Source organism: Perca fluviatilis, chromosome 15, assembly GCF_010015445.1.
Source record: "Perca fluviatilis chromosome 15, GENO_Pfluv_1.0, whole genome shotgun sequence".
Classification (NCBI taxonomy): Eukaryota; Metazoa; Chordata; class Actinopteri; order Perciformes; family Percidae; genus Perca; species Perca fluviatilis.
In genome coordinates, this window is record NC_053126.1 from 765,798 (window position 1) to 792,353 (window position 26,556).

General features: G+C 41.8%; 2 protein-coding genes across 2 annotated transcripts in view; both read left to right on the forward strand.

The window, feature by feature from the left end:
• Nucleotides 1-26,556, forward strand: part of LOC120573940 (NLR family CARD domain-containing protein 3-like) — a 45,979-nt gene that overhangs the window by 5,492 nt on the left and 13,931 nt on the right. Inside the window, exons 3-10 of the mRNA XM_039823855.1 lie at nt 351-476; nt 4,390-4,468; nt 4,630-4,663; nt 4,824-6,618; nt 8,758-8,931; nt 17,089-17,262; nt 17,390-17,436; nt 19,306-19,863. Of these exons, the coding sequence (XP_039679789.1) occupies nt 351-476; nt 4,390-4,468; nt 4,630-4,663; nt 4,824-6,618; nt 8,758-8,931; nt 17,089-17,262; nt 17,390-17,436; nt 19,306-19,838 (2,962 nt within the window). The 3' untranslated portion in view covers nt 19,839-19,863. The remainder of the gene's footprint in view (nt 1-350; nt 477-4,389; nt 4,469-4,629; nt 4,664-4,823; nt 6,619-8,757; nt 8,932-17,088; nt 17,263-17,389; nt 17,437-19,305; nt 19,864-26,556) is intronic.
• Nucleotides 21,857-26,556, forward strand: part of LOC120573937 (NACHT, LRR and PYD domains-containing protein 12-like) — an 86,732-nt gene continuing 82,032 nt past the window's right edge. The window contains 6 exon segments of the mRNA XM_039823851.1: nt 21,857-21,910; nt 23,393-23,515; nt 23,788-23,904; nt 25,347-25,469; nt 25,549-25,698; nt 26,309-26,425. Coding sequence (XP_039679785.1) covers nt 23,427-23,515; nt 23,788-23,904; nt 25,347-25,469; nt 25,549-25,698; nt 26,309-26,425 — 596 coding nt within the window. The 5' untranslated portion in view covers nt 21,857-21,910; nt 23,393-23,426.

A 26,556-nucleotide genomic window follows, 5' to 3' on the forward strand; every position in this document is an offset into this window, starting at 1 on the left:
GTTAGGGTAAGGGTTAAGGTTAGGCATTTAGTTGGGATGGTTAAGGTTAGGGTAAGGGGCTAGGGAATGCATTATGTCAATGATATGTCCCCACAAAGATAGTAATACAGACGTGTGTGTGTGTGTGTGTGTGTGTGTGTGTGCCTTTTAGCTCAGTTGGTAGGGCGGGCGCACATGTACAGAGGTTTGTTCCTCGACGCAGAAGGTCCAGGGTTTGAATCCCACCTGTGACGGTTTTCCTGCATGTCTTCCCGCCTCTCTCTCTCCCCTTTCTAATCTCAGCTTTCCTGTCCAATAAAGGCAGAAATGCCCCCAAAAAATAAATGAATGCTCTGTGTGTTGTGTTTCAGCCCAGAGAAGCAGCACAGATCTGGACCCGGACCAGGACCTGGACCCAGCTGTGTGTCCATGAAGAGTGATCGGTCTAAGGGTTGTTTGATAAACTTCAAAGATGGACGCCACTCTGTTGCTCAAAGGTGAGGATTTTCAAAATGATGGAAACAAAAACAAGTATTTTATTTCTGTTGTGAGATCTCCGGATTTTAGATGTTTTAAAAAAGTCTTTTACTGGATGGTGACGGCATGTGTCCTGTCAGCTAACCTTTACTTTCTCAGTTTTAAAGTTTACAACAAAAAGTAAAATGTAAAATTACAGTTCATTCATGTTATTCATTTTGCAATAACTGTACACCTGTCTACTACAAACTTTATGAGCACAACTGGAGGGAGCCTGAGAACTGTTATTATTTTATTGCCAACGACTTCTTCACTGTAATTATTTTGCATTTGCCAATAAATATCTTGAAACCTAAATATAGGAAAAGGACACAGCTTTGACACAACATCTATTTCTCTTTTTGCACCACTTTATTGATGATGACATTGATGTAAACACAAATATATCAGACAATGTTCAGTCTATTTAATCTTGAAATAAAATCCTTTGTCTGAGTAAAAACACGGTTGATTCTAAGACAAGACCAAGATGTAAATGGACTCCATTTATATTTTATCTAGTCTCACCGGCTACTAAAGTGTTTTTACAACGTCGGGAAACATTCACTAACAACACACACAGGTGACCGAGGCTGTCATACAAGGTGCCACCTAGAGTAGTTTATTTAGTTAGATAAATTAGCTGCGCGGTACTTGGTAGCCTTGTCCGCCTAAATGAATTATAAATAAACATAAAAACTAGTGGGCTATTTGCAGTATGTTAAATCGTTTTTGACCTAATTATTTTGCACTGAAATGACACACTTGAGTCTGTCGACTCTGACAGCGCTGCATCACGTGCACCTGCGCAATATCATAGCCTATGATTTCCGAAAATAGTACTGTGTCAACTACTGATATCAGCTCAAGAACTGTTGAGGAATATGCAACATAATTTAGACAACTGTTTTTGTCATATGTTATAATAACTGACAGACACTATCATTTCAGCCGCTCTGTGCATGTCCTCGCACACAGTGAGGCTGAACATAGGAGCTCAGCTTCGCGGCTGAGACACGAATAGACTATTAACTTAAAGCTTTTACTCTTAAACACAAAAGTCACGTCCACTTTAATAAAAAAGAATATTTATTAAACAAACCAGATCAACACGAGAGCAGAAACGAAATAAAGTGCATAACTGAAAAATAAAGCATAAGCTCAAAACAAATGCAAACAGTGGGCACAGCACAATTGCGCATTACGCTCCAAAAAAGGTGCCCAAATCCAATAAATAATATTAGAAATAAATGTGCACAATAATAAAAGGGAACCATAAAAGTACAATATGTTATTTAAACCGAAACAAAATAAAGTAGTGATGCACCGAAATGAAAATTCTTGGCCAAAACCGAAAAAAGAGGAAACCAAGACCGAAAACCGAAACCGAAACACCGAAATAAATTATGCCAATTATTAGTACCATTGCATTTATGGCTATGACTGTGTACTAACTTTACTAAAATCAAGGCATTGCAATTGTATAAATTAATATTAAAGTTTAATTAAAAAAATATCTAGCAGAAATATGGCTACAAACTGATAGTCACACATAGGCACTTTCTTGCAGGATTTCACTGAACATATCAGACAACGAGGGTGCATGCCCCTCATCTGGTGCAGAGAGACGAGTCTTTGTTTCTGCGCTCTGATCTCCTCCTGCGCTGGGCGCCGCTCCGTCTCCGTCTCCATGGCGACCTGGATCATTTCTCGTGCGCCCTGCTTTATTTCCGCATCCAAGTAATGGTCTTTATAACGCGGATCAAGTACAGTCGCGATGAAGTGCAGAGGATCCGAATAGATCTCACTGAACCGTGTGCTGACAGACTCTAAGAGCACTTTTCATTGTTTTCACTCCGTGGTCCGTCTCAACCTCGTTGCCTAGGAGACGCTTTGCAGGTGGAACGGATCGGGTACTGACACACGTGCAGGTCGCGGTTTCTGTTTGCGTCATCACAACATTTTCGGCCGTATTGTTTCGGTCATAAAAGTATTTCGGCCGAAAATGCCCTTTTGGGCCATTTTCGGTGGCCGAATATTCGGTGCATCCCTAAAATAAAGTGCATAACAACAAGGTAGGCTCACTCAGAATAAATACAAAAATAAATAAATCAAATGCCCAAATCCACAAGTATTTGAAATACAGTAAATGTGCAAAATTATAAAATGTTATTAATGTCCAAAACGAAATAATGTAAACAAAATTAAATAAACAAATGGCTACTCACTCACAGAGAGTACAATCATTGTCCACTGTCCACAAACTATCCACACTTTTTTGTGTGTGAGAAACACCAGCATATCCACGTTCTTTGGAAAGAGACAGCTTCTTGCTTTAGTGACAATAAATCCTTCCTTGGAGAAAATGCGTTCAGAAGGCGTGGATGTTGCAGGGATACAGAGCAGTCGCTTTGCAACTCGGGCCAGGCTCAGGTATCTGTCTTGGTATTTTTTCCACCACTCCAATGCTCCAGAGTCAATTTTGGTTCTATCCTGAAGATAGTTTTTCATTTCTTCTGTGCTTCTCCCACCTGATTTGGGAAAAACCCATTTTTTTTTTTTTTTCCTCCCCCCCCATCACAATTCCCCCTCTTCTTTCCCCCCCCCCCTCCATATCCTATCTCTTTGTCGGTTTTCTGTTTTTTTGACACATGTTGCTCCTCACCTCCAGGTTCACCTGTACCTGTGGCTGCGCTGAGTGCACTCAGTCGTTCTGCCAGCTGTGCAACTACTGTATAGGCCTCGTCTCGTTTGGCATCATCCAGAAAAGACAGCTGCTTAAAACGAGGGTCTACTTTGTCTACACAATATAAACTATTAAATCAAGAATAAAATAAATAGTCTACGAAACTAGCACGTTTCCTAACTATTAGAGACGGTCTGAAGACCGTTCCGGGTTTTGCAAGGTTTGCCGAAGAAAAGAACTAAGCCTTGTGGTGACGACTGCATTGAATAAGAAAAAGAGTATACTGAAGCTTCTGTAACTATGGGGAATGAAACCTCCATGTGAAGCATCTGGACCCATTGTTGGTAAGATGAACCAGAAATATGGACCGAACTGCTTGAGATGTCTGACATATTGGTCCTTTCTTTAATTAACCTATTTTATCTGCTTTTATATGTTTAAGTGTTTTAACTGCTCTTTATTCGCGTATTTTATCTCTCAGTTCTTTAAATTCTTATACTGCACTGTAAAATCTATTCTTGTCTTGTAAATTGTTTTTAATATTTTTCTAACTGCTCTTTCATGTTTTATGTAAAGCACTTTGAATTGCCCTGTTGCTGAAATGTGCTATATAAATAAAGTTGCCTTGCCTTGCCTTGCCTTACACGATAAATTGGCTCTTGTTTGAGTGCAGCGTTAATACAGAGCTGCAAAGTGTGCCCGGCGCACCTGACGCCCTGCATCTCTTGCCATTCATGTGATTCCTTTAGTGTTTCCACACAGAGTGCCATATTAGCAGTGTTGTCACATACAACAGAAACTCTCTTTGCTTCTGGAATTCCAAAGGTATCGGCAACTAAAGATAGTCGCGCAGCAATGTTTCTTCATGTGTGCACCTCTTCTATTTGTTTTGTCTCAAGCACAAGACTCTGTGCTCTCCGCTTACCGTTTTTAGGTGATATGCCATGTTTGTAGTCAAGCTGTGATATGCAAACTGTTGCTTGCAAACTTTGCATTCGACTTTTTTTCCATTATCTATTTTTGTAAAATGCTGCCACACGGCAAATGTCTTTGACATGGTAGAGGAGGACTGACTGTAAATTAAACGCTCACAATTAAATAAATATTCAGCAATAGTATCGACCAATAAATCGACTAGTCGACTGGGAGATTACAGCCCTAGTGTGGACAGACATAATGTGAGCTAATTCTTCCTGATTCCTCCACAGAGTGGACCAGGAGAGCTCAGAGGGTCCCAGTGGTCAGTCTGCCCAGCAGCATCAAACACACCTGGTCTCCATATTTATGGTCTGTACATGTAAAACAACTACTTTTACATATTTTCTGTTAACAATCATCTCCATGCTGCACTTTTCAGACCAGTGGATTGTCAGTCTGTCCAACATGGATCTGATGTTTGCTTCCATGATTTCAGTTTGATTTGTCATTCATATAATCTTCTGTTCCAGCTGCAGGGGGGGCTGGCTGACTGTCTGCAGAGCAGTAAGAGGATTTCTCTAAAGATTTAACATGCTGGAAAAATTACATGCTGGAAAAATTACTAATGTCTCCAGAGTTGGACCAAAATATAATCATATACTCAAATGACATTTTGAAATATTTTTTTTGACTTATTGATCTTCTTTGTTGTGGGTTCATTCAGGAAGTCCTGCTGCAGGTGGTAGGCGTAAACTCAAATCTAAGCTGCAGAAGAAGTTCCAGCGTGTGTTTGAGGAGATTTCTAAAGCGGGAAACCCAACCGTTGTGAATCAGATTTTCACAGAGATCTACATCATAAAGGGAGGGACTGCAGAGGTCAATGCTGAACATGAGGTCAGACAGATTGAATCAGCATCTAGGAAACCAGACAGACCAGAAACAAGAATCAGACGAGAAGACATCTTTAAAACCCCACCTGGAAGAGATGAACCAATCAGAACAGTGATGACGACAGGAGTGGCTGGCATTGGGAAAACAGTCTTAACACAGAAGTTCACTCTGGACTGGGCTGAAGACAAAGCCAACCAGGACATCCAGTTCACATTTCCATTCAAATTCAGAGAGCTGAATGGCCTGAAAGATAAAAAGTACAGCTTGGTGGAACTTGTTGATCGCTTCTTTAGTGAAACCAAAGAAGCAGGAATCTGCAGGTTTGAAGAGGTCGTGTTCATCTTGGACGGTTTGGATGAGTGTCGACTTCCTCTGGACTTCCTCAACACTGAGATCCTGACTGACGTTACAGAGTCCACCTCAGTGGGTGTGCTGCTGACAAACCTTATCAGGGGGAAACTGCTTCCCTCTGCTCGCCTCTGGATAACCACACGACCTGCAGCAGCCAATCAGATCCCTCCTGAGTGTGTTGACATGGTGACAGAGGTCAGAGGGTTCACTGACCCACAGAAGGAGGACTACTTCAGGAAGAGATTCAGAGATGAGGATCAGGCCAACAGAATCATCTCCCACATCGAAACATCACGAAGCCTCCACATCATGTGCCACATCCCAGTCTTCTGCTGGATCACTGCTGCAGTTCTGGACGACGTGTTAAAGACCACAGAGGGAGAAGAGCTGCCCAAGACCCTGACTAAGATGTACATCCACTTCCTGGTGGTTCAGTCCAAAGTGAAGAACATCAAGTATGATGGAGGAGCTGAGATGGATCAACACTGGAATAAAAAGAGCAGGAAGATGATGGAGTCTCTGGGAAAGCTCGCTTTTGAGCAGCTGCAGAAAGGCAACCTGATCTTCTATGAATCAGACCTGACAGAGTGTGGCATCGATATCCGAGCAGCCTCAGTGTGCTCAGGAGTGTTCACGCAGATCTTTATAGAGGAGAGAGGACAGTACCAGGACAAGGTGTTCTGCTTCATCCATCTGAGCGTTCAGGAGTTTCTGGCTGCTCTTCATGTCCATCTGACATTCACAAACTTTGGAGTCAACCTGCTGACAGAAGAACAAACATCCTGCCAGTGGTTTCTACTTATTAACAAACCTGAACCATCACAGTTCTACCAGAGTGCTGTGGACAAGGCCTTACAGAGTCCAAATGCACACCTGGACTTGTTCCTCCGCTTCCTCCTGGGTCTTTCACTACAGACCAATCAGAGTCTTTTACAAGGTCTGATGACACAGACTGGAAGTAGCTTACAGACCAATCAGAAAACAGTGGAGTACATCAAGAAGAAAATGGATGAGAATCTGTCTGCAGAGAGAAGCTTCAATCTGTTACACTGTCTGAATGAACTTAATGATGGTTCTCTAGTGGAGGAGATCCAACAGTTCCTGAGTTCAGGAAGTCTCTCCACAGATAAACTGTCTCCTGCTCAGTGGTCAGCTCTGGCCTTCATCTTACTGTCATCAGAAGAAGATCTGGACATGTTTGACCTGAAGAAATACTCTGCTTCAGAGAAGGCTCTTCTGAGGCTGCTGCCAGTGGTCAAAGCTTCCAACAAAGCTCTGTACGTGCACACACAACTATCCAGATTAAATGGAGTTCATCTTCATTCACAAAAAATAACTTGTTTGTAATTGTTTTCTTATGTTTTTTCTGATTCCTCGTCAGGCTGAGTGGCTGTAAGCTGTCAGAGAGAAGCTGTGAAGCTCTGTCCTCAGTTGTCAGCTCCCAGTCCTCTAGTCTGACAGAGCTGGATGTGAGTAACAACAACCTGCAGGATTCAGGAGTGAAGCAGCTGTTGGCTGGACTGAAGAGTCAACACTGCAGACTGGAAACTCTCAGGTTAGTGTTCAGTTATTCTGATATGTTATTTTCTTTGTATGTTAATTATTTAGTGGAATGATTAAATAAGATTAAAAGAGTCTGAGAGAGCTGACCGAGGAGCTTGTCAACATTGTAATGTCTTGGTTCACAGCACATAAACTTAAAAATTAGACTTGGCTATACAGTTAGGTCCAAATGTATTTGGACAATGACAAAAATTTGTTATTTTGGCTCTGGATTTGAGATCAAACAATGATTATGTGCTTACAGTGCAGACTCTCAGCGTCAACATGAGAGTATTCACAGCTATGTTGAATGGACTATGCAGGAATTATGGTTGGACCCCATATTTAAGGGGACAAGTATTTGGACAAGAGGCTGCATCTGTTTCTTTGTGTCTGCATTTATGAGTCAGGCAGAGGTGGAAAGAGTACTAGAATATTATCCATCCATCCATCCATCTTCGTCCGCTTATCCGGGGTCGGGTCTCGGGGGCAGCAGCTCCAGCAGGGGACCCCAAACTTCCATTTCCCGAGCCACATTAATCAGCTCCGACTGGGGTATCCTGAGGCGTTCCCAGGCCAGGTTGGAGATATAATCCCTCCACCTATTCCTGGATCTTCTCCGAGGCCTCCTCCCAGCTGGACATGCCTGGAACACCTCTCTAGGGAGGTGCCCAGGGAGCATCCTTACCAGATGCCCAAACAACCTCGACTGGCTCCTTTCGACGCAAAGTAGCAGCGACTCTACTCCAAGCTCCTCATGGATGACTGAGCTAGGTATTTGAACTCCTTCCCTTGGGGTAAGTACTCATTCCATACCCGGAGTAGTCACTCCATCGGATTCCTGCTGAGAACCATGGCCTCAGATTTAGAGGTGCTGATCCTCATCCCAGCCACTTCACACTCGGCTGCGAACCGATCCAGTGAGTGCTGAAGGTCACAGGCCGATGATGCCATCAGGACCGCATCATCTGCAAAGAGCAGCGATGATATCCCCATGCCACCGAACTTCAACCCCTCCCCATCCTGACTAGGCCTCGATATCCTGTCCATAAATATTACAAACAGGATTGGTGACAAAGCGCAGCCCTGGCGGAGGCCAACCCTCACCTGAAACGAGTCCAACCTACTGCAGAGAACCTGGACAGAACCTGGAGCTCTCGTTTTGGTCCTACAGAGATTGGATGGCCCTGAGAAGGGACCCCCTCACCCCATACTCCCGCAGCACCTCCCACACAGCATCTCCCGGGGGACCGGTCATACGCCTTCTCCAGATCCACAAAAAACATGTAGCATACATGGGCATACTCTCAGGCTCCCTCCAGGATTCTTGCGAGAGTGAAGCTCTGGCCCGTTGTTCCATGGCCAGGACAGAATCAGCATTGTTCCCCTTCAACCCGAGGTTCGACTATCGGCCAAACCCTCCTTTCCAGGACTAGAATATTATACTCAATTAAAATTAGTTACTTTAAAGAAATTGTACTAGTAAAAATACATTTAAAATTGTACAAATGTAGTTAAATCCAAAGTAAAAGGTCAGTATAAATATACTCTGAGTAAATGTTGCTGTGTTACATTTTTAAAAGGTGAACAACATCATCATGACCCCTAATGTTAACTATGCCAAGGTATAATAATGTTAAGCATAATGTGATCCTTAATTAGGTTGCATTGGTGTGCAATAAATAAAGTCAAATCAGATGTTAAAAGAAATATTCAGACAGTATTTTCGTCAGTTCGTCAATTCATTCTCACAGAATCACAAACAATGTTTTACTCTGAGGTTACGTCTCTCACCTTAAATCTGATATCTCCCTTATTAAAACAACCAATTTGTAATGTAATTGTTTTCTTATGTATTGCTGATTCCTCTTCAGACTGAGTGGCTGTAAGCTGTCAGAGAGAAGCTGTGAAGCTGTGTCCTCAGTTCTTAGCTCCCAGTCCTCTAGTCTGATAGAGCTGGACCTGAGTAACAACGAGCTGCAGGATTCAGGAGTGAAGCAGCTGTCAGCTGGACTGAAGAGTCCACACTGCACACTGGAAACTCTCAGGTTATTCTACCTTTTATTAAAAAAGATTACTACCTAAGATCTTTTTTTCTTAATTTTCAATTATTAAATGGACTGTCTGAACATCCTTTTTAGGTTGAGTGGCTGTAACCTGTCAGAGAGAAGCTGCGAAGCTCTGTCCTCATTCCTCATCTCCCAGTCCTCTAGTCTGAGAGAGCTGGACCTGAGTAACAACAACCTGCAGGTGTTTGACCTGAAGAAATACTCTGCTTCAGAGGAGGCTCTTCTGAGGCTGTTGTCAGTGGTCAAAGCCTTCAATGAAGCTATGTAGGTGCACACACAACTATCCAGATTAAATGGAGTTAATCTTCATTCACAAAAAATAACTTGTTTGTAATTGTATTGCTGATTCCTCTTCAGACTGAGTGGCTGTAACCTGTCAGAGAGAAGCTGTGAAGCTCTGTCCTCAGTTCTCAGCTCCCAGTCCTCTAGTCTGAGAGAGCTGGACCTGAGTAACAATGAGCTGCAGGATTCAGGAGTGGATCAGCTGTCAGCTGGACTGAAGAGTCCACACTGCAGACTGGAAACTCTCAGGTTAGTGTTCATTTATTCTGAGATGTTATTTTCTTTGTATGTTAATTATTTAGTGGACTGACTAAACACGATTAAAAGAGTGAATGGGGTTCAGAAGTCCTCTAGTCTCAGAGAGCTGACTCAGGAGCTTGTCAACATTGTAATGTCTTGCTTCACAGCACATAAACTTGACTTGGAAATACAGGTAGGTCCAAATGTATTTTGACAATGACAACATTTTGTTATTTTGGCTCTGGATTTGAAATCAAACAATGATTGTGCTTACAGTGCAGACTCAGCTTCAACATGAGAGTATTCACAGCTGTGTTAAATGGACTATGCAGGAATTATGGTTGGACCCCATATTTAAGGGGACAAGTATTTGGACAAGAGGCTGCATCTGTTTCTTTGTGTCTGGAATGTATGAGTCAGGCAAAGGTGGAAGGAGTACTAGAATATTATACTCAAGTAAAAGTACTGTTACTTTAAACCTACATTGTGTAATTTTTTTGAGTTGATTCTTAGCAAAAACCCCTTTGTTCTTTCACACATATGTACTAATTCATGTGCAATTACTTCCACCAACTAATCAAAGTATTCTCGTAAGCGTAGAATCTGACAGTCAGAATCATTCAGAATACATACGAGCGACTTGCTGGAATGACGGCCGCCATGTAGCGCCTCCCAGGGTTCATACGTTTTGACAAAACCTGGAAAAGTTATGGAATTTGAAAAATGCAAATTCCAGGCCTGGAAAGGTTTTGGAAACATAAAAAGACCCAGAAAGTTTTGGAAAAGTCATGGAATTTTTTTTAACACATCATAATAATATGTGATTAATAAATGTATTTTCACGTCGTCTTAACCTCAGCGTTGTATTCGGGGAGCGTTATTACGAATCCCACTATGAACCACATACATTATCATTCATTTTATAGTTAAACCTTTGAGGGCGAACTTCGACTGACAATTTCAGGAACACATAGTCATGGAAATTTGCCGAAAAAGTCATGGAAAAGTATTGGTTAAAATGCGTATGAACCCTGGCCTCCATCTTTAAAATAGATTAGCCAAAGAGGGACATACTTCGGCATTTCGGCCTCTTACACTCAGTGGCACCGTGACGAATGCCAGGGAGGGGGAGATTACTTGCCAGGGAAGCGAAAAAGAGATTTAAAACGATAACGCGACAGGCAAAGCAACAAGACGAAAGTTGATTTTGGAGTGGCTAGAACAGCTGCGTGGAAACTATGGAGAGCGCTAATTTCGGGTTCAGCCACCGCAGGTGGAAGGGCTAGAAAGTAATATTCAGTTGGTTGTCATATACAATTTCCCTGCTAGATGGGAGAAATTCTTACACAATGTAGCTTTAAAGAAATTGTACTCTAGTAAAAATACATTTGTTTAAATATAGTTAAAAAAAAGTAGGTCAGTATAAATGTATAAACGTTACTGGGTTACATTTTTAAAAGGTGAACATCATCATGACCCCTTAAGTTGTACGTATGGCTGATTCTGTTTTAAATGGAGCTGGGCACACATATAGGAGACTCATCTCACTCTGAGAGTAAGTCATAAGTGAATGTAGAAATGCTCAGCTGTTTGCAACTGTTTGCACTGTCAATGAGAAGAACGACAGAATCACAAGCAGTGTTTTACTCTGAGGTTACGTCTCTCACCTTAAATCTGATTTCTCCCTTATTAAAACTACCATTGTTTGTAATTGTTTTCTTATGTTTGCTGATTCCTCTTCAGACTTAGCGGCTGTAACCTGTCAGAGAGAAGCTGTGAAGATCTGTTCTCGTTCCTCATCTCCCAGTCCTCTAGTCTGAGAGAGCTAGACCTGAGTAACAACAACCTGCAGGTGTTTGACCTGAAGAAATACTCTGCTTCAGAGGAGGCTCTTCTGAGGCTGCTGCCAGTGGTTAAAGACTTCAACAAATATCTGTATGTGCACGCACAACTATCCAGATTAAATGCAGTTCATCTTCATTCACAAAAATAACTTGTTTGTAATTGTATTGCTGATTCCTCTTCAGACTGAGTGGCTGTAACCTGTCAGAGAGAAGCTGTGAAGCTCTGTCCTCAGTTCTCAGTTCCCAGTCCTCTAATTTGAGAGAGCTTGACCTGAGTAACAACAACCTGCAGGATTCAGGAGTGAAGCAGCTCTCAGCTGGACTGAAGAGTCCACACTGCAGACTGGAAACTCTCAGGTTAGTGTTCAGTTATTCTGCAGGGACGGACTGACATCTGTACGTTTGGGAAAAGTCCAGAACAGCTGTCCAACCGACGGCCGTCGGCACAAAAAAAGTCTAATAAAGTGATATTAACAGCCAACAGCAGGGGGCGCTAATACGCTCACTTATATGCTACGTGTAAAAAGTCTGGCTATCACCAGACAACTCGGTCTCCTAGTGGAAGCAGGAAAATGCAGTAAGCTCACAGAGCTTTTTGGTTGCAGTGCAACTGCCAGCAGCAGCAACACTGCATCACTTAGCCAGAATGTAGAGGACCAAGTGGAAGCTGAGCCTGAGTATCCACAGACTGGTCATGATGAGGGACAGACAGCAGAGTTAATTTCACATCAGCAAGAGGTACTGGTAAGTGCCAGAAGCAGGACACATTATAATAGGCTGCCTTTATCCCTATCTTTGCGAATTGCATAGTCAGCTATCAACATGGGTGTGCATCATGATTATGGAAATTATCGTGCCATTTAGTGCTGTCAAACTTAACGTGATTAATCATTTCTGTTAGGATAATTTGAAACATTAAACGTGTTAGAAATGAATGCGGGTAGACCGCAATTTCACTTCGTTGTATATTAGAGGTTGCAGTGAACTCACTTTTGCTGCTAGGATGTAGGGCTGGGACGATTCGTCGTAAATGTGTCGACACAAATAATTTGCGTTGACGCGTCACTAAATAAAATAAATAAATAAAACTTGCGTGCAAATTAATTAATGTAATGTGGAACTAATGTAATGCCGAACTACTGCTGGATACGCGGGTTCTAGGGACACCTAATCTGTAGCCCCGCCTTAGCTCTGAAGCTAGCTGAGTTCCTCCGCCGACATGCAGTTTTTTGTCAGGTCGACGGTCCAGTGAGTGAGTCAGAGATAGCAGCACGAAAGGACGAGTATGGCGAGTGGTTGCGACCCACAAGAGTTCCCTGCGGGCCTCTTTAAGATCGCAAGTTTGGCAAAACTTCGAGACTGTATGGTTGCAGCCTGGAGCCTCCCGTGTCATGTCCTCTTGTCTAATACCGTCCCCGCCTCGAAAACTTCGGTGTTCGGTTCAGTTCCCGTAGTAGCAGTACTACAGGCGAGAGAGTGGTGGATAAGACGAGCACTGTGTGTCGGCGTTGTTCGGCAGTTGTTGGGTATGTGAGTGGAAATACAATCGAGCCAGCACAGTCCGCTAACGTGTTGCTGTGTGGTTTTTTTCAGCTTGACAAACCGACCAACGATTCAATTTTTTATTCGATATTCAAGATTGTGACTTAATTTCGATTAAGGTGACACCCTTATACAGTATTGTTGCATAGTATCAGGACATCCTGGCTAGTGTCTGTCGCGCACGGTAGGGGCGAATGGCCGTATGATGGGCCTATTTGGGAGAAAGTCCAGGGCTGTTTTTTCGCCCCAGTCTGTCTCTGTTATTCTAAGATGTTATTTTCTTTGTATGTTAATTATTTAGTGGACTGACTAAACAAGATTAAAAGAGTGAATGAGGTTTAGAAGTTCTCTAGTTTGAGATAGCTGACTCAGTAGCTTGTCAACATTGTAATGTATTAGTTCACAGCACATAAACTTGGCTTGGATATAAAGTTGGGTCCAAATGTTTTTGGACAATGACAACATTTTGTTATTTTGGCTCTGGATTTGAAATCAAACAGTGATTATGTGTTAACAGTTCTTACTCTCAGCTTCAACATGAGAGTATTCACAGCTATGTTGAATGGACTATGCAGGAATTATAGTTTGACCCCATATTTAAGGGGATAAGAATTTGGACAAGAGGCTATATCTGTTTCTTTGTGTCTGCATTAGAGGTCGACCGATAGTGGATTTTACCGATACCGATAGCTAGGTTGGGCCGTATTTGCCGATAACCGATTAATCGGTCAGTAAATATAAATGTGGATAACGTTAGTGATAGTGACATGCTTGCTACAGTCGCATTTCTAGAGATGAATCGGCAAAAACACGTTTTATTTCAATGAGACACGGCTTTGTTCTAACGCCGCTGGGCGCTCCTCCTCTTCACTCACTCTATCTCGCTCCACCATATAACGCTCTCTCTCTTCAGTCTCTATCTCGCTCTACCATATACGCTACCGTGCTTTCGGGCAGTTGTTGATGCTCCTCCGCTGAGGGATTTTAAAATGAATGCGCTGTCGATTCTACACATCTCAACTCTCCAGCGGCAGCCACTAGACGGATCGTGGACGATTTGGGTCGGACTTGCGTTTATTTTTGTCAGTGTTTAACCGCTTGAGGTAAGTTAGCCTACTACTAATGTTTAGCGTCATCTCAGCCTCGAAAGCAAACAAACATACTGTTGTGCTGTTCTTTCTCTAATAATGCAGCATCTATTCAACAAATTAATAACTTTATAATGATATGACAAAATGTACTGTATACATACCTTTTTGCTGTCGATGCTTTAAACGCGCATCTGATGTCAGCCTTCTCCGCACAGCATGTGCTCTCCGTGCAGCGCACAGTAACACGTGTCGAAAATAAACAACACAAGGCATCAGTGATGGTTTTTATTTCGCCTCTAGAGGCCGCTATTGTAATGCATGATGCCAGCAGACCCTTCTCAGCTCTCGTGTACTGTGTAATGAATGACAGTGCGCGCTTCTCAGCCTCTCCAGCAACGGACGCAACCAGGAAAAACTATCGGTATGGATTTTTGCTGATAACGATAGTTCCACCAATCAACTATCGGTGCCGATTAATCGGCAAAACCGATGAATCGGTCAACCTCTAGTCTGCATGTAGTAGTCAGGCAGAGGTAGAAAGAGTACAAAAATATTATACTCAAGTAAAAGTACTGTTAATTTTACTCATTTAAAAATACATTTGTACAAATTTAGTTAAATCCAAAGTGAAAAGTAGGTCAGTATAAATGTACTCTTGAGTAAACGTTACTGCGTTAAATGTGTAAAAAGTGAACAACATCATCAACCCGACCCCTTAGGTTGTAAATATTCAGATTCTGATTTATTAATGGAGCTGGAAATTAATTACACCAATGCAATTAATTAGATTGCATTGGTGTGCAATAAATAAAGTCAAATCAAATGTTAAAAGAAACATTCAGACAGTATTTTTGTCAGTATAATAAAGTTTTATTAATGGAGCTGGTCGCATATAAAGGAGATTCATTTCCACTCTGACAGTTAGTCATAAGTGAATGTAGAAATGTAGAAATGTTTGCATCTGTTTGCACTGTCTGCACTGTCAATGAGAAGAACTACAAACAAGTGCAACTTCACTGACTGGCGAGGTTCTGCAACAGAGCCAAATAACAATCAGTCATTCTCACAGAATCACAAACAATGTTTTACTCTGAGGTTACGTCTCTCACCTTAAATCTGATATCTCCCTTATTGAAACAACCATTGTTTGTAATTGTTTTCTTATGTATTGCTGATGCCTCTTCAGACTGAGTGATTGTAACCTGTCAGAGAGAAGCTGTCAAGCTCTGTCCTCAGTTCTCCGCTCCCAGTCCTCTAGTCTGAGAGAGCTGGACCTGAGTAACAACAACCTGCAGGATTCAGGAGTGAAGCAGCTGTCTGCTGGACTAAAGAGTCCATACTGCAGACTGGAAACTCTCAGGTTAGTGTTCAGTTATTTGAAAACCATGACCCTCTGAGCTGTTATTTTCTTTATACTGTATGTGTTATTAAATGGACTGACTACAAGCCAACCTTTCAGAGAGAAGATGTCAAGCTCTGTCCTCAGTTCTCAGCTCCCAGTCCTCTAGCCCTCTAGTAACTCAGGAGCCTGTCAACAGTGTATTTTTCTTTTTTACCTTTATTTATTCAGGGAAGGTTCACTGAGAGGCAGCCTCTCTTTCGCAGGAACAACCTGATCACATTCACACAGTTACACATTCATACCTGGAAGCTGCCCAGTACAACCTGGGTCTGATCAATCTGATCTGCTGGCCACTGAGCAGCTCCACTGGAGCGGTTGGGGTTAGGTGCCTTGCTCAAGGGCACCTCAGTGGTGGTAATGAGGGAGGGACAAGCGCTGTTCTTTCACTTTCCCCACCCAGATTTTATCCTGTCGGTCTGGGGATTGAACCGACGACCTCACAAGCTCGCGTCTCTAACCTTTAGGCCACCACTGCCCTGGGTCACGGTATTTTGCTAAACATGTTTGGTTCAATGAAGACAGAAGTAGCAGTGCTCTATATCATTCATTTATTTTCTTAATAGACACACTAACTGAAGGACTACATAAACAACCTTTCATAGTAAGACACATAACCCCACTCCCAGGTAACCAGCTCATTGAGAATGGATGTATCGGTGGCATGACTGTGGAGGTGCGATGGTTTCAAGCACCTAATAGTTGCAACAGGGCACATAAACTGGACTTGGATATACAGTTAGGTGCATATGTATATATTAGGGGTGGAACGTTACATGTATTCGTATTGAACCGAAACGGCATTTCTATTTGGTACATGAATTTACACAGAGAATACACTGTTTAAAAAAAAAATAAAACTTGCGTGCAAATTAATTAATGTAATGAACTATGAACTATGTAATGAACTACTGTTAGATACGCGTTTCTTTAGGGATACCTAATCTGTAGCCCCCCCCGAGCTCTACATGTCGACGGTCAAGTGAGTGAGTCAGAGCTAGCAGCACTAGCTAGACGAGTAGCATAGCCTATGGCGAGTGGTGGCGACCCACAAGAGTTACCGGCAATTTCCACTGGATGCGGAACGTCTGCAGAACGTCGACAGAGTCATTAGGTTTCCATTAAAGTCAGTGTGTGCATTTCCACAGACTGCGGAACGTCTGCGTCCCTACTCCGTCCCAGTTCCTTCCCAGAGCTTCTATTTTTGACGGACGACGGAGAGCTCCGCAGCAATTCAGCACACGGCAGATAGTGTGGGACAGGAAGTTAAGCACAGAAACAAAATAAATATCCGGTTAATTTTCAAAATAAAATACACCGTGCTCATGGCGGATCATATTTCTCTGCACTACACCTTGAAAACACAGCACAGAGCTGTTTCCCCTCTACTCCTCTGGATGGAAACAAACTGGTGGTGGTTTGGTCAAAATACTGTTTATATGGGCATGTGTCAGTTAGACAGAGGTGGAAGCGTACTAGAATATTGTACTCAAGTAAAAGTACTTGGAGTCTTCCTCCTTCACAGGGGGCATGTCGGTCAGTTTTAGGACTTCTTCTTAATCAAAGTGTTCCTGCCAAACAGCTGTGAAAAAGATCTACCTGAACCAACACTACGCTCCATTAGTGTTGGCGACAGTCATTTTAAACAGTGGAAGGATGTATACGCCCAACATCTAATTTTTAGAGGTGTGTGTGTGTGTGTGTGTGTGTGTGTGTGTGTGTGTGTGTGTGTGTGTAGTCTGTCAGGCTGTCTGGTCTCAGAGGAAGGCTGTACATGTCTGGTCTCAGCTCTGCGCTCCAACCCCTCCCATCTGAGAGTGCTGGACCTGAGCTACAATCATCCAGGACACTCAGGAGTGAATCTGCTGTCAGCTGGACTTAAGGATCCAAACTGGAGACTGGACACTTTCAGGTATGGACAGACAACAGCAGCTCTCCCACTGTTTCTCTGTCACTAACTGATGAACTCTGGTTCATGTTTAATGGAGGATCTGAGTGAAGGTGTATGAAGTTGATTCTGACTTTGTTTCTTCCTGCAGGACGGACCATGGTGGACTGCAGTGGTTGACACCTGGTCTGAGGAAGTGTGAGTGTGTTTAAAGTTTGATTCTTGAGAATTCAGCTGCATGTTACACTAGATTTTTACATTTTCTTGACTGAAGTACGATGACGATCAGTCAGGATTTGTTTTCTGTCACTGTGGCTGGAAAGATGTTAGAACTCAATCAATCAATTTAAAATCCAGAAACACAACAAACTTAATAAAGTGATCCAACAGAACTAATAAATATATTTCATTAACAGTCTAGCCAACAGAAAGCTAACGTTGTTTCTTTTGACTGTCACTAAATTGGATGAAGTTTAATGAACTGTATTTGCTGATTCTTGCTATGAACATTAGCTTTGGTACATCGGTCAGAATGCATTTGACAGGACCCCAGTATCAGTTTACTGCACTTTATTGTGTTAGGTTGAAGGCACAGCAATGCACAGGGCACTTATTCACTTCAGACTAAATCTGTGAACCTGAGGCTCTGCAAACCAAAATGAAAGCAAATTTAAAATCCACAAACACAACAAACTGGGTTCACGAGATCGAGACGAGACGAGATTTTAACACTATTTTACAGAAAACTTCAATGAAGAAATAAGACTGGAAAAATAGTCCTTTATTCAATCGAAATTCACAAAATGAAAATCAAGTACACCCGGGCTTCTCTCCTGTATTATTAACAGTTACACTGTTACTTATTCCATATGTACGGTGGAGAGAGAGTCTCTTCACTCAGAGAACCAACGTTACAACATAACTAAGCGTTTTCTGGCAGTAGTTGAGACCAATTTTTTTGTACTTGGAATTTGTCATTGTACAGTAGACAGAGAGAAATAAAGCTTATTTTACTAATGTTTCACATTGATTACATTCTAAAGCACAAATACATTACAATCAAACACTCAAAAAATGATTTTTGTGAAGACAGATGCTCTTTTCTCCACTGCATTTTATTAATTGCAGCAGTAAACAAGGAAGTAGGCTACTCTAATATTGATTTATGACCATTATAGGACGAACGGGTGGGGGGGTGGTAAGTGGCGATTTTGGCAGCCAGCCTTCCAAAAGATAGAAAAATGAAATGTTAACCAATCATTAACCATTGACTGACAAGCAGGAAACTGAGTCTCAGTTCACCTGTCGGAGGCTGTGACACATTTTCCGCACTCTGTGTCGGCGGACAGCTGTAGGCTTGTACCGGTTAATGTTCTGTGCATTGTCGGACACATGCAGCCACTTTCCTGAAACCGCTTGCGAGACTTACAAGTCCACAGCAGCCTGTGGCGTTTATGTCCGAGCCTGTCTCCTCCGCCTCCACCTGCAGGTTGTCAACTGTGTGGTTTGGAATGAAAGGGAGAAAACAGGTCAGAGTAACACAGCAGATATCGCTCATATACATTTCTTTTTATTTTTTTATGATGTAGTTAAAGCAACACTAGAGAATTTTTCCCGCTTTGGTCCCCCTACAGGTTGGAAGCATTATTGTCCATTATATTACATTATGCAAGTTTGCCAGATCGGGTAGCGCAAGCTTTAGTTCCAATGAAACAACCTGTAGGAGTTCTCTAGTGTTGCTTTAAGGCGGCAGGTGTTTGTTGCTTAGGCGACCGCCTTAGCTGCAAAGTGCTGCAGGAAACCCTGGTGCACGTCACACTGACTTCAGACCAGTGTACACATGGTTTTAGAGCCAGCTGCAGGTGAAACGGTGGAAATGGAAAATAGGCTGAGAGACAGAATCTTAATAATAAAACATTGTTGTGATTGTGTTTTCAGTCTACACAGCTGTAAATCTGTAAATCACCATCAGATTCCATTAGATTATTTCAGTAATTGTCAGTAAAGTTGTTAATAAATCATCAGATGATATCCTGCAGCTGTATTATTTCTTGTTCTCTCCATCAGATGTCTGTGAACTGCAACTGGACACAAACACAGTAAATGGAAAACTTAAACTGTCTGACAACAACAGGAAGGCGACAAATGTGGGAGAGGATCAGTCATATCCTGATCATCCAGAGAGATTTGACTTCTGGGAACAGCTGCTGTGTAAAAATGGTCTGACTGGTCGCTGTTACTGGGAGGTCGAGAGGAGAGGAGGAGTTGATATAGCAGTGAGTTACAGAGGAATCAGCAGGAGAGGAGACAGTAAAGACTGTTGGTTTGGATGGAATGATCAGTCCTGGAGTCTGATCTGCTCTGATGGTGGTTATTCTGTCTGGCACAATAACATTAGAACAGTCCTCACTTCCTCCTCTGTCTCTAACAGAGTAGCAGTGTATGTGGACTGTCCTGCTGGCACTCTGTCCTTCTACGCAGTCTCCTCTGACTCACTGATCCACCTCCACACCTTCGACACTACATTCACTCAGCCTCTTTATCCTGGGTTTATGGTCTGGTCTGGTTCCTCAGTGTCTCTGTGTCCTCTGCAGGACTGAGAGTCTCTCCTGTGGACAGAAACACTTTATGATTCCTGTCATCAGCTGACTCTCTTTACCTGAGGGTACACTGTATAAAGCTGAGTGAATGTGATGTTACTTTAAGTTTTTGGTAAATCTGTGTCCATGGATATGAGCTGTACCAAATGCTTCTCTGATATCTGTTTTGTGTTGTAATAAACCTTTATATTCAAGTAAGAACAACTGAGGCTAAAATATTAAACTTAAAGTCTGAAACTGATATTTGTTGTCTTGAAACATTTGTTTCTGAAAGAATCTCAAACACGATTATTTCAGGATCAAATTCAGCATCTGTGAAAAAATAATTACAGGTTGTAAATAGGTTTACAGGTTTAATTTGATGTCTACACAATTAATCTTCTCGAGGCCGAGGGTGATGATGCCCCCCACCATCATAGGATGTCTGAGGAGCAGCCAAAGCACCTCCCTCCCTCGGCAGATCCACAGACCCAGCAGGCACAGAGAGCGCAGGTACCAACAATGAGCGGGAAAACCGTTCCAAGGGAGTCCAAAACCCAGTTTAGCTTACCGTGATGGTCCGAAACAAAAGTTTAGGATATATATATATATATATATATATATATATATATATATATATATATATATATATATATATATATATATATATATATATATAGTAGCACTTCAATCTGAGATAAATTAAGATATATTTTAATACATACACATTTGTATATTGTTTGGTATTTGAGTTGGGTTTGAAAAGGGGAAAAGTAAAAGGAACCGCCTGTTGAATTAGATTCTCTATAAAACACAGGATTTATATAACTATAAAATAACAAAAGAGGAAAAACAACTTAATGAGTGTCTAATTATAGTGAACTAAAGTAGCATTTCAAAGATAAAATAAGAAAATGTGAATATAGTAGATACTTAGCTGACAGGTGGGTTCTGAAATAAACCTGAAAGAAAAAGGGAACAAGTGAGTAAGAAGTGAAAGAGTATTTTATTTTATTATTGTATATGATGTGGGGGGTGCACTGGAATATCTGTTGTCATTCTGTGTTGAATGTTATTCTAAGAATAATACCACCTCATGAAAACTTTCTAACAGACGAGAGAATACATGTTTGTTTCTTACCTTATGAAACGTTCCCATTGAGTCTGTGTCTTGTTTCACCTTTGCTGCCTGATCCCCAGAGAAAGACATCGTTTGCTCGTGTGAGTAACATTACATCCCGCTACCAAACACACAGGCATCGTAGCTTCAGAGAGACGTCAGCCATGACACTTTGAAGTGTGGAGTCTTTCTAATGACGTATTTTCACAGTCTAAAACTCTGATACTCTGATACAACAGTTTTACGACAAACTGAGGGTTTCTTGAATTGCAAAATTATCTTTTGAATTGACAAACATATGTGTAAGTCATGGCTCAATTCAAATGGGATCAAAATAATTATTGGTCTCTCCCTGTTCACTACAGAACATATTTTATCTGAAATAAGGTCCCATGATGGTCCAGAGGAAGGGGAGGGACTTCACCTCTCTTTAGAGCTCAACAGTGACCGACGGCTCTGGTTCCAGAAGTGATTTTTTTTTCCACGTTCAATAATTTTATTGAAGGGTGAAGCATGGGCCGAGGAAGAACCCATTCACTTTTTGAATGTCTCTTGTCCCACCACATCTCCGTTGACGTTTCATTAAAGGTGTTTAATTGAAGGGTGGAGCATGGGCCAAGGAAGAACCCATTACATTTTGGAGAGGACCTAAATAACAGGGTGGATACAAACATTCTGTTACTTTCCATAACATTGCGAGATGAGAGAGCATTTGTCCTGCATTCATGTGGTGTCGGAGCAACCAAAACAAAATGTGTTCCCAACTTGAGGGGAAGTCATGTGAACTTCCCCTCAAGTTGGGTTAACATCGTGAAATAGATCATGGCTTGGCAGGGGTCTGAGCTTTCAGAGTGTCCTTCTGCTTTAATCGTGTTAGTGGGCGTGTCCCAGATGGAAAGAGGGAACTGAGAATAAAAACTCCTTTTTGATCTCAGAAGGAAACATTAAAGCAAAAGAGAGACGTCTGTAAACTGTAAGTACGGCTTCTTACCTTTTTTGTTACATGTCATTGTTGTTCTTTAACAAAATGTAATTTAGTTGTAGTGGGGCATCATTACACCAAGCCTTAATAATAATAAAGTTCAGTCATACGGGGGTTAAAGGACAGAACTAACTGCAGACAGGCGTCCAACAATGTTGATTAATAAGTAAATTAATCTAATTGGCAGTTTCATATATCAATGTTTCCTGTTTAGTTAAAATAAAAACAAATATCTGTTCCAGTGTTTCTAATTCTATAATATATATATATATGGGGTCTGGGGTCCTTGAGGGGGTCTCTGGGGTACCCAGAATAAAAGGGAATGATTAATTTAAACTATAACTATCCATAAGTAAGACAATGACCGTACTATTATGCTTATGGGTTTCATACACGTACTGTAATTAAACATCTAAAAGCAAAAATCCTATCAGTCAGTGGTCTAATCTGAGTCAGTTTAAGGGTCCTCATGTGAAAAACGTTTTGGGAACCACATCATTAAGGGGAACTGTCTGTGGTTAGTTCACATGTCTGTAATAACAGCAGGACAGTCAAGTGTCTGCGGTTAGTTCACGTGTCAATAGTGTGATTCCAGAAGTGGAAGTCCTCTTTTCTTTGTTTCTCTGTAAAGATTTTGATTATCAGCCATAATGTCTCAACCATCTGAGGTATACTGACCCAGAGCTGTGAGATTGTGATTCGGAGGTTTATACTACCGTAGAAACCAGAAGTGTGAATGAAATCAACCAAGTTTTAAGAAAAACAGGTTTTATTCATCATGTCATGGAGAAGTACTACACTACCCACAATCCTAAGCGTATCAGCGATGTCTCTAATTGGTGGAGCTCACTGTTACCATTGAAATGTTACGGGAGATCGCAAACAGCTAGAGCGCGTTCAGCCCTTAGATTGTAAAAATAGTGGAAATACCTCCAGTGGTCACAGTGAGTAACTCCACCTCCTCCAGCTGATTTCTGCAGCTCCTCTGGTTTATTCTCTTAAATCATCCAAATGTCAGGATCAAAGATGGCCACCACACAAAGTGACATCCAGCTCTGATTTCCATGAAGCAGTAGAATCCTCCAAACAGCTCCATGAGGCCATCTAGTGGACTGATAGAAGTAGAGCAGCTGATGGCAACTTCCTCTGCTCTGATTTGTTCTCACCACTGACCAATGAGAACCAGCAGCATCTTCTCTGTCCAATAACAAACCACTATTGATCCATGTGTTGATCAGTTCTCCGTGTTGGGTGAAGTGGTGAGAAAAGGCCCAGAGTTCAGTCATGTTTTCTAACTGCTTCTTTAGTCTGAGCAACAGTCCAACAAGCCAAAAGGATTCAAATGACACTGATATGACACAGAGAGAAGCAGCCAATCAGAGGACCAGCTGCTGATATTTGGCTTTTTTTCCAGGAGAAATGATGTGAGGGATGAATGAGTGATGATGTGCTGATGAATGATGCTGCTCTCAGTGTTTCCTCTCCAGATGAAGGTGTGGACTCTGCTATGAGTCAGTGTGAGGACAGAGAGGAGGGAGCCCCTCCCTCTAAAGCCACTCTGGGTGGGGAACATGGCAGCCAGACCAAAGCTCAGAGGTGAGAGGACCATCTCTAACTGTCCACCAATCAGATCACATCCATAATGTCAGTAATAAATAGTTATTTATTATCTCTAACTAACTATCTCTGGTAATAAATCTCAGGGCTGAGATTAAACACAATCTAAGTGTGGAGACAGCAGCATGTCCGTAAATTATTATAATTAAATACATTTTTCATATTGTATTCAAACATTTTAAATTATATATTATTTAAGTATTTTATTCAGAGAGAATTACCTTTAGCTTTAATGAATTTCTTTCTATCAGGATCCATCAGAGACCCGACTCTCCTGAACCTGAACCCAGCTGTGGGTCCATGAAGAGTGACCGGTCTATCACTCCTCCTTTAGACTTCAAAGATGGACACCACTCTGTTGATCAAAGGTGAGCAGAAGTTAAATGTTAAATTACATTTCATTCAAGTTATTTATTTTGCAATTAAAACTGCACACTTGTCTACTGCAAATATAATCTATATTTTAACTTAACTGCAATATATACTGCTTCACTGTGATCATGCATTTGACAATAAATAACTTGAAACCTAAATATATATGAGGGGGAGGAGAGGAGGGAGTGGGGGAGGAGAGAACGAGGGAGTAGAGAAGTAGGAGAGAGAGAGAGAGAGAGGGAGGGGAAGATGAGGGGGGAAGAGAGAAGAGAGGGGGGACGAGGGAGAGAGGGAGGAAAAGAAGGAGGAGGGATGGGAGAGGAAAACCAGTTCACAGAAAGGAGGGAGGGGAAGGTGAGGATGGAGGACAGAGAGAGTTAAGGAAGAAAAGAGGAGGAAAAGCAGGTCAGACAGGAGTAGAATAGTTGGATGGAGGACCTTCAGTGGTCACAGTGAATAACTTCACCTCCTCCAGCAGATTTCTGCATCTTCTCTGGTTTCTTCTTTTGAATCATCCAGGGCTGTTGTCCAATAGTCCTTTTTGTTTTTGTTTTGTAGTACATACAAGAACCAGCCTACAGCTCCATGCTTTATAATAACTAAATGACATGCAGTGAGTGTTTCACATTAAAAGACATAATTAATGCAGAATAAGATGGAAAATAAACAGAGATGAAATAATATTTCCACTGTGTTGTCCACGTTTATAGAGCCAGCATGAAACAACATGGTGAGAACACACGGGGTGAAGTATCCAGATGTGCTTTCTGAGTCCATCTTTGTGTAGTTTTACCAGCAGACTCACGCCAGTAATATAGTTATGTAGCTGTCAGGGCAGTCGGATTCTCTGAGCACCGCGGCTGTCTTTCCCTAATTCCTTTTTAGTTCTCCTTCACATCTTTCCTTGACTTCATGACTTTCAATATTGGGGTTAAAGAGAAGTGGTTAGGAAAGGACATAGAAGGTAATTTCTTTTACTTTCGCCACACAAAGTGACACCCAGCTCTGATTTCTATGAAGCTCCATTTAGCCATCTAGTGGACTGATTGAAGTAGAGCAGCTGATGGCAGCTTCCTCTGCTCTGATTTGTCCTCACCACTGACCAATGAGAACCAGCAGCATCTTCTCTGTCCAATAACAAACCACTATTGATCCACGTGTTGATCAGTTCTCCGTGTTGAGTGAATGAAATGTGATAAAGTGATGAGAAAAGGCCCTCAGTAGTTCCCAGAGTTCAGTCATGTTTTCTAACTGCTTCTTTAGTCTGAGCAACAGTCCAACAAGCCAAAAGAATTCAAATGACACTAATATGAAACAGAGAGAAGCAGCCAATCAGAGGACCAGCTGCTGATATTTAGCTTTTTTTCCAGGAGAAATGATGTGAGGGATGAATGAGTGGTGATGTGCTGATGAATGATTGGACTGCTGCTCTCAGTGTTTCCTCTCCAGATGAAGGTGTGGACTCTGCTATGAGTCAGTGTGAGGACAGAGAGGAGGGAGCCCCTCCCTCTAAAGCCACTCTGTGTGGGGAACATGACAGCCAGACCAAAGCTCAGAGGTGAGAGGACCATCTCTAACTGTGCACCACTCAGATCACTCCACCATCATTATTCACACTGAAAGCTCTGTGTGTTCAGCCCACAGAAGCAGTACAGACCTGAACCTGGACCTGGACCTGGACCTGAACATGGACCTGAACATGGACCCAGCTGTGTGTCCATGAAGAGTGATCGGTCTATGGATAAATCTCTAGTCTTCAAAGATGGACGCCACTCTGATGATCAAAGGTGAAGATTTTAAACTGATGATGAAAACAAAATGATGTTTTTATTTATTGTGAGATCTCTGGGTTTTAGATGTTTTTAAAGTCTTTTAATGGATGGGGACGGCATGTGTCCTATCAGCTCACTTTAACTCAGTCTCAGTTTCAGAGTTTGCAACAAATAGTTCTTCTACAATATATATTATATTTTACCTTAACTGCCCTATTTTATGTCTTTGATTTTCCTTTTATACATATTTGTTTGAGCACAACTGGAGGGAGCCTGAGAACTTTTATTATTTTATTGCCAACAACTGCTTCACTGTCATCATTGTGCATTTGACGATGAATAACCTTAAACCTAAATATAGGAAAAGGACTCTCAGTTGAAACTCACTGCATTGAGACAACATCTATTCCTCTAGCATTAAGCTTCTAAACAGAAGTGCAAAAATCAAAGGACATTTTTATTAATTTTAAACACACATTTGAGTGAGTACGTAGTTGTAAGTTGCGTTCACTAACACGCCTATAATGTCAGTAATTAAATGCATTTGTTTTAATTAGATATAAAAGTATTTGATTCAGAGAGAATTACCCTAAATCTGTGAGCTTTAATGACCTCTTTCCACCAGGATCCATCAGAGACCAGACTGTCCTGAAGCTGAACCCAGCTGTGTGTCCATGAAGAGTGACTGGTCTATGGATTTTCCTCGAGACTTCAAAGATAGACGCCACTCTGTTGATCAAAGGTGAGGATTTCAAACTGATAATCAGCAGGACTAGTAAAGGTTTACCACTACAGGGAGTCCACTGTTAACATCCAAACATCACTTCATGGACCTTTACCTTTTGTGTGTCTCTGTGTGGACAGACATAATGT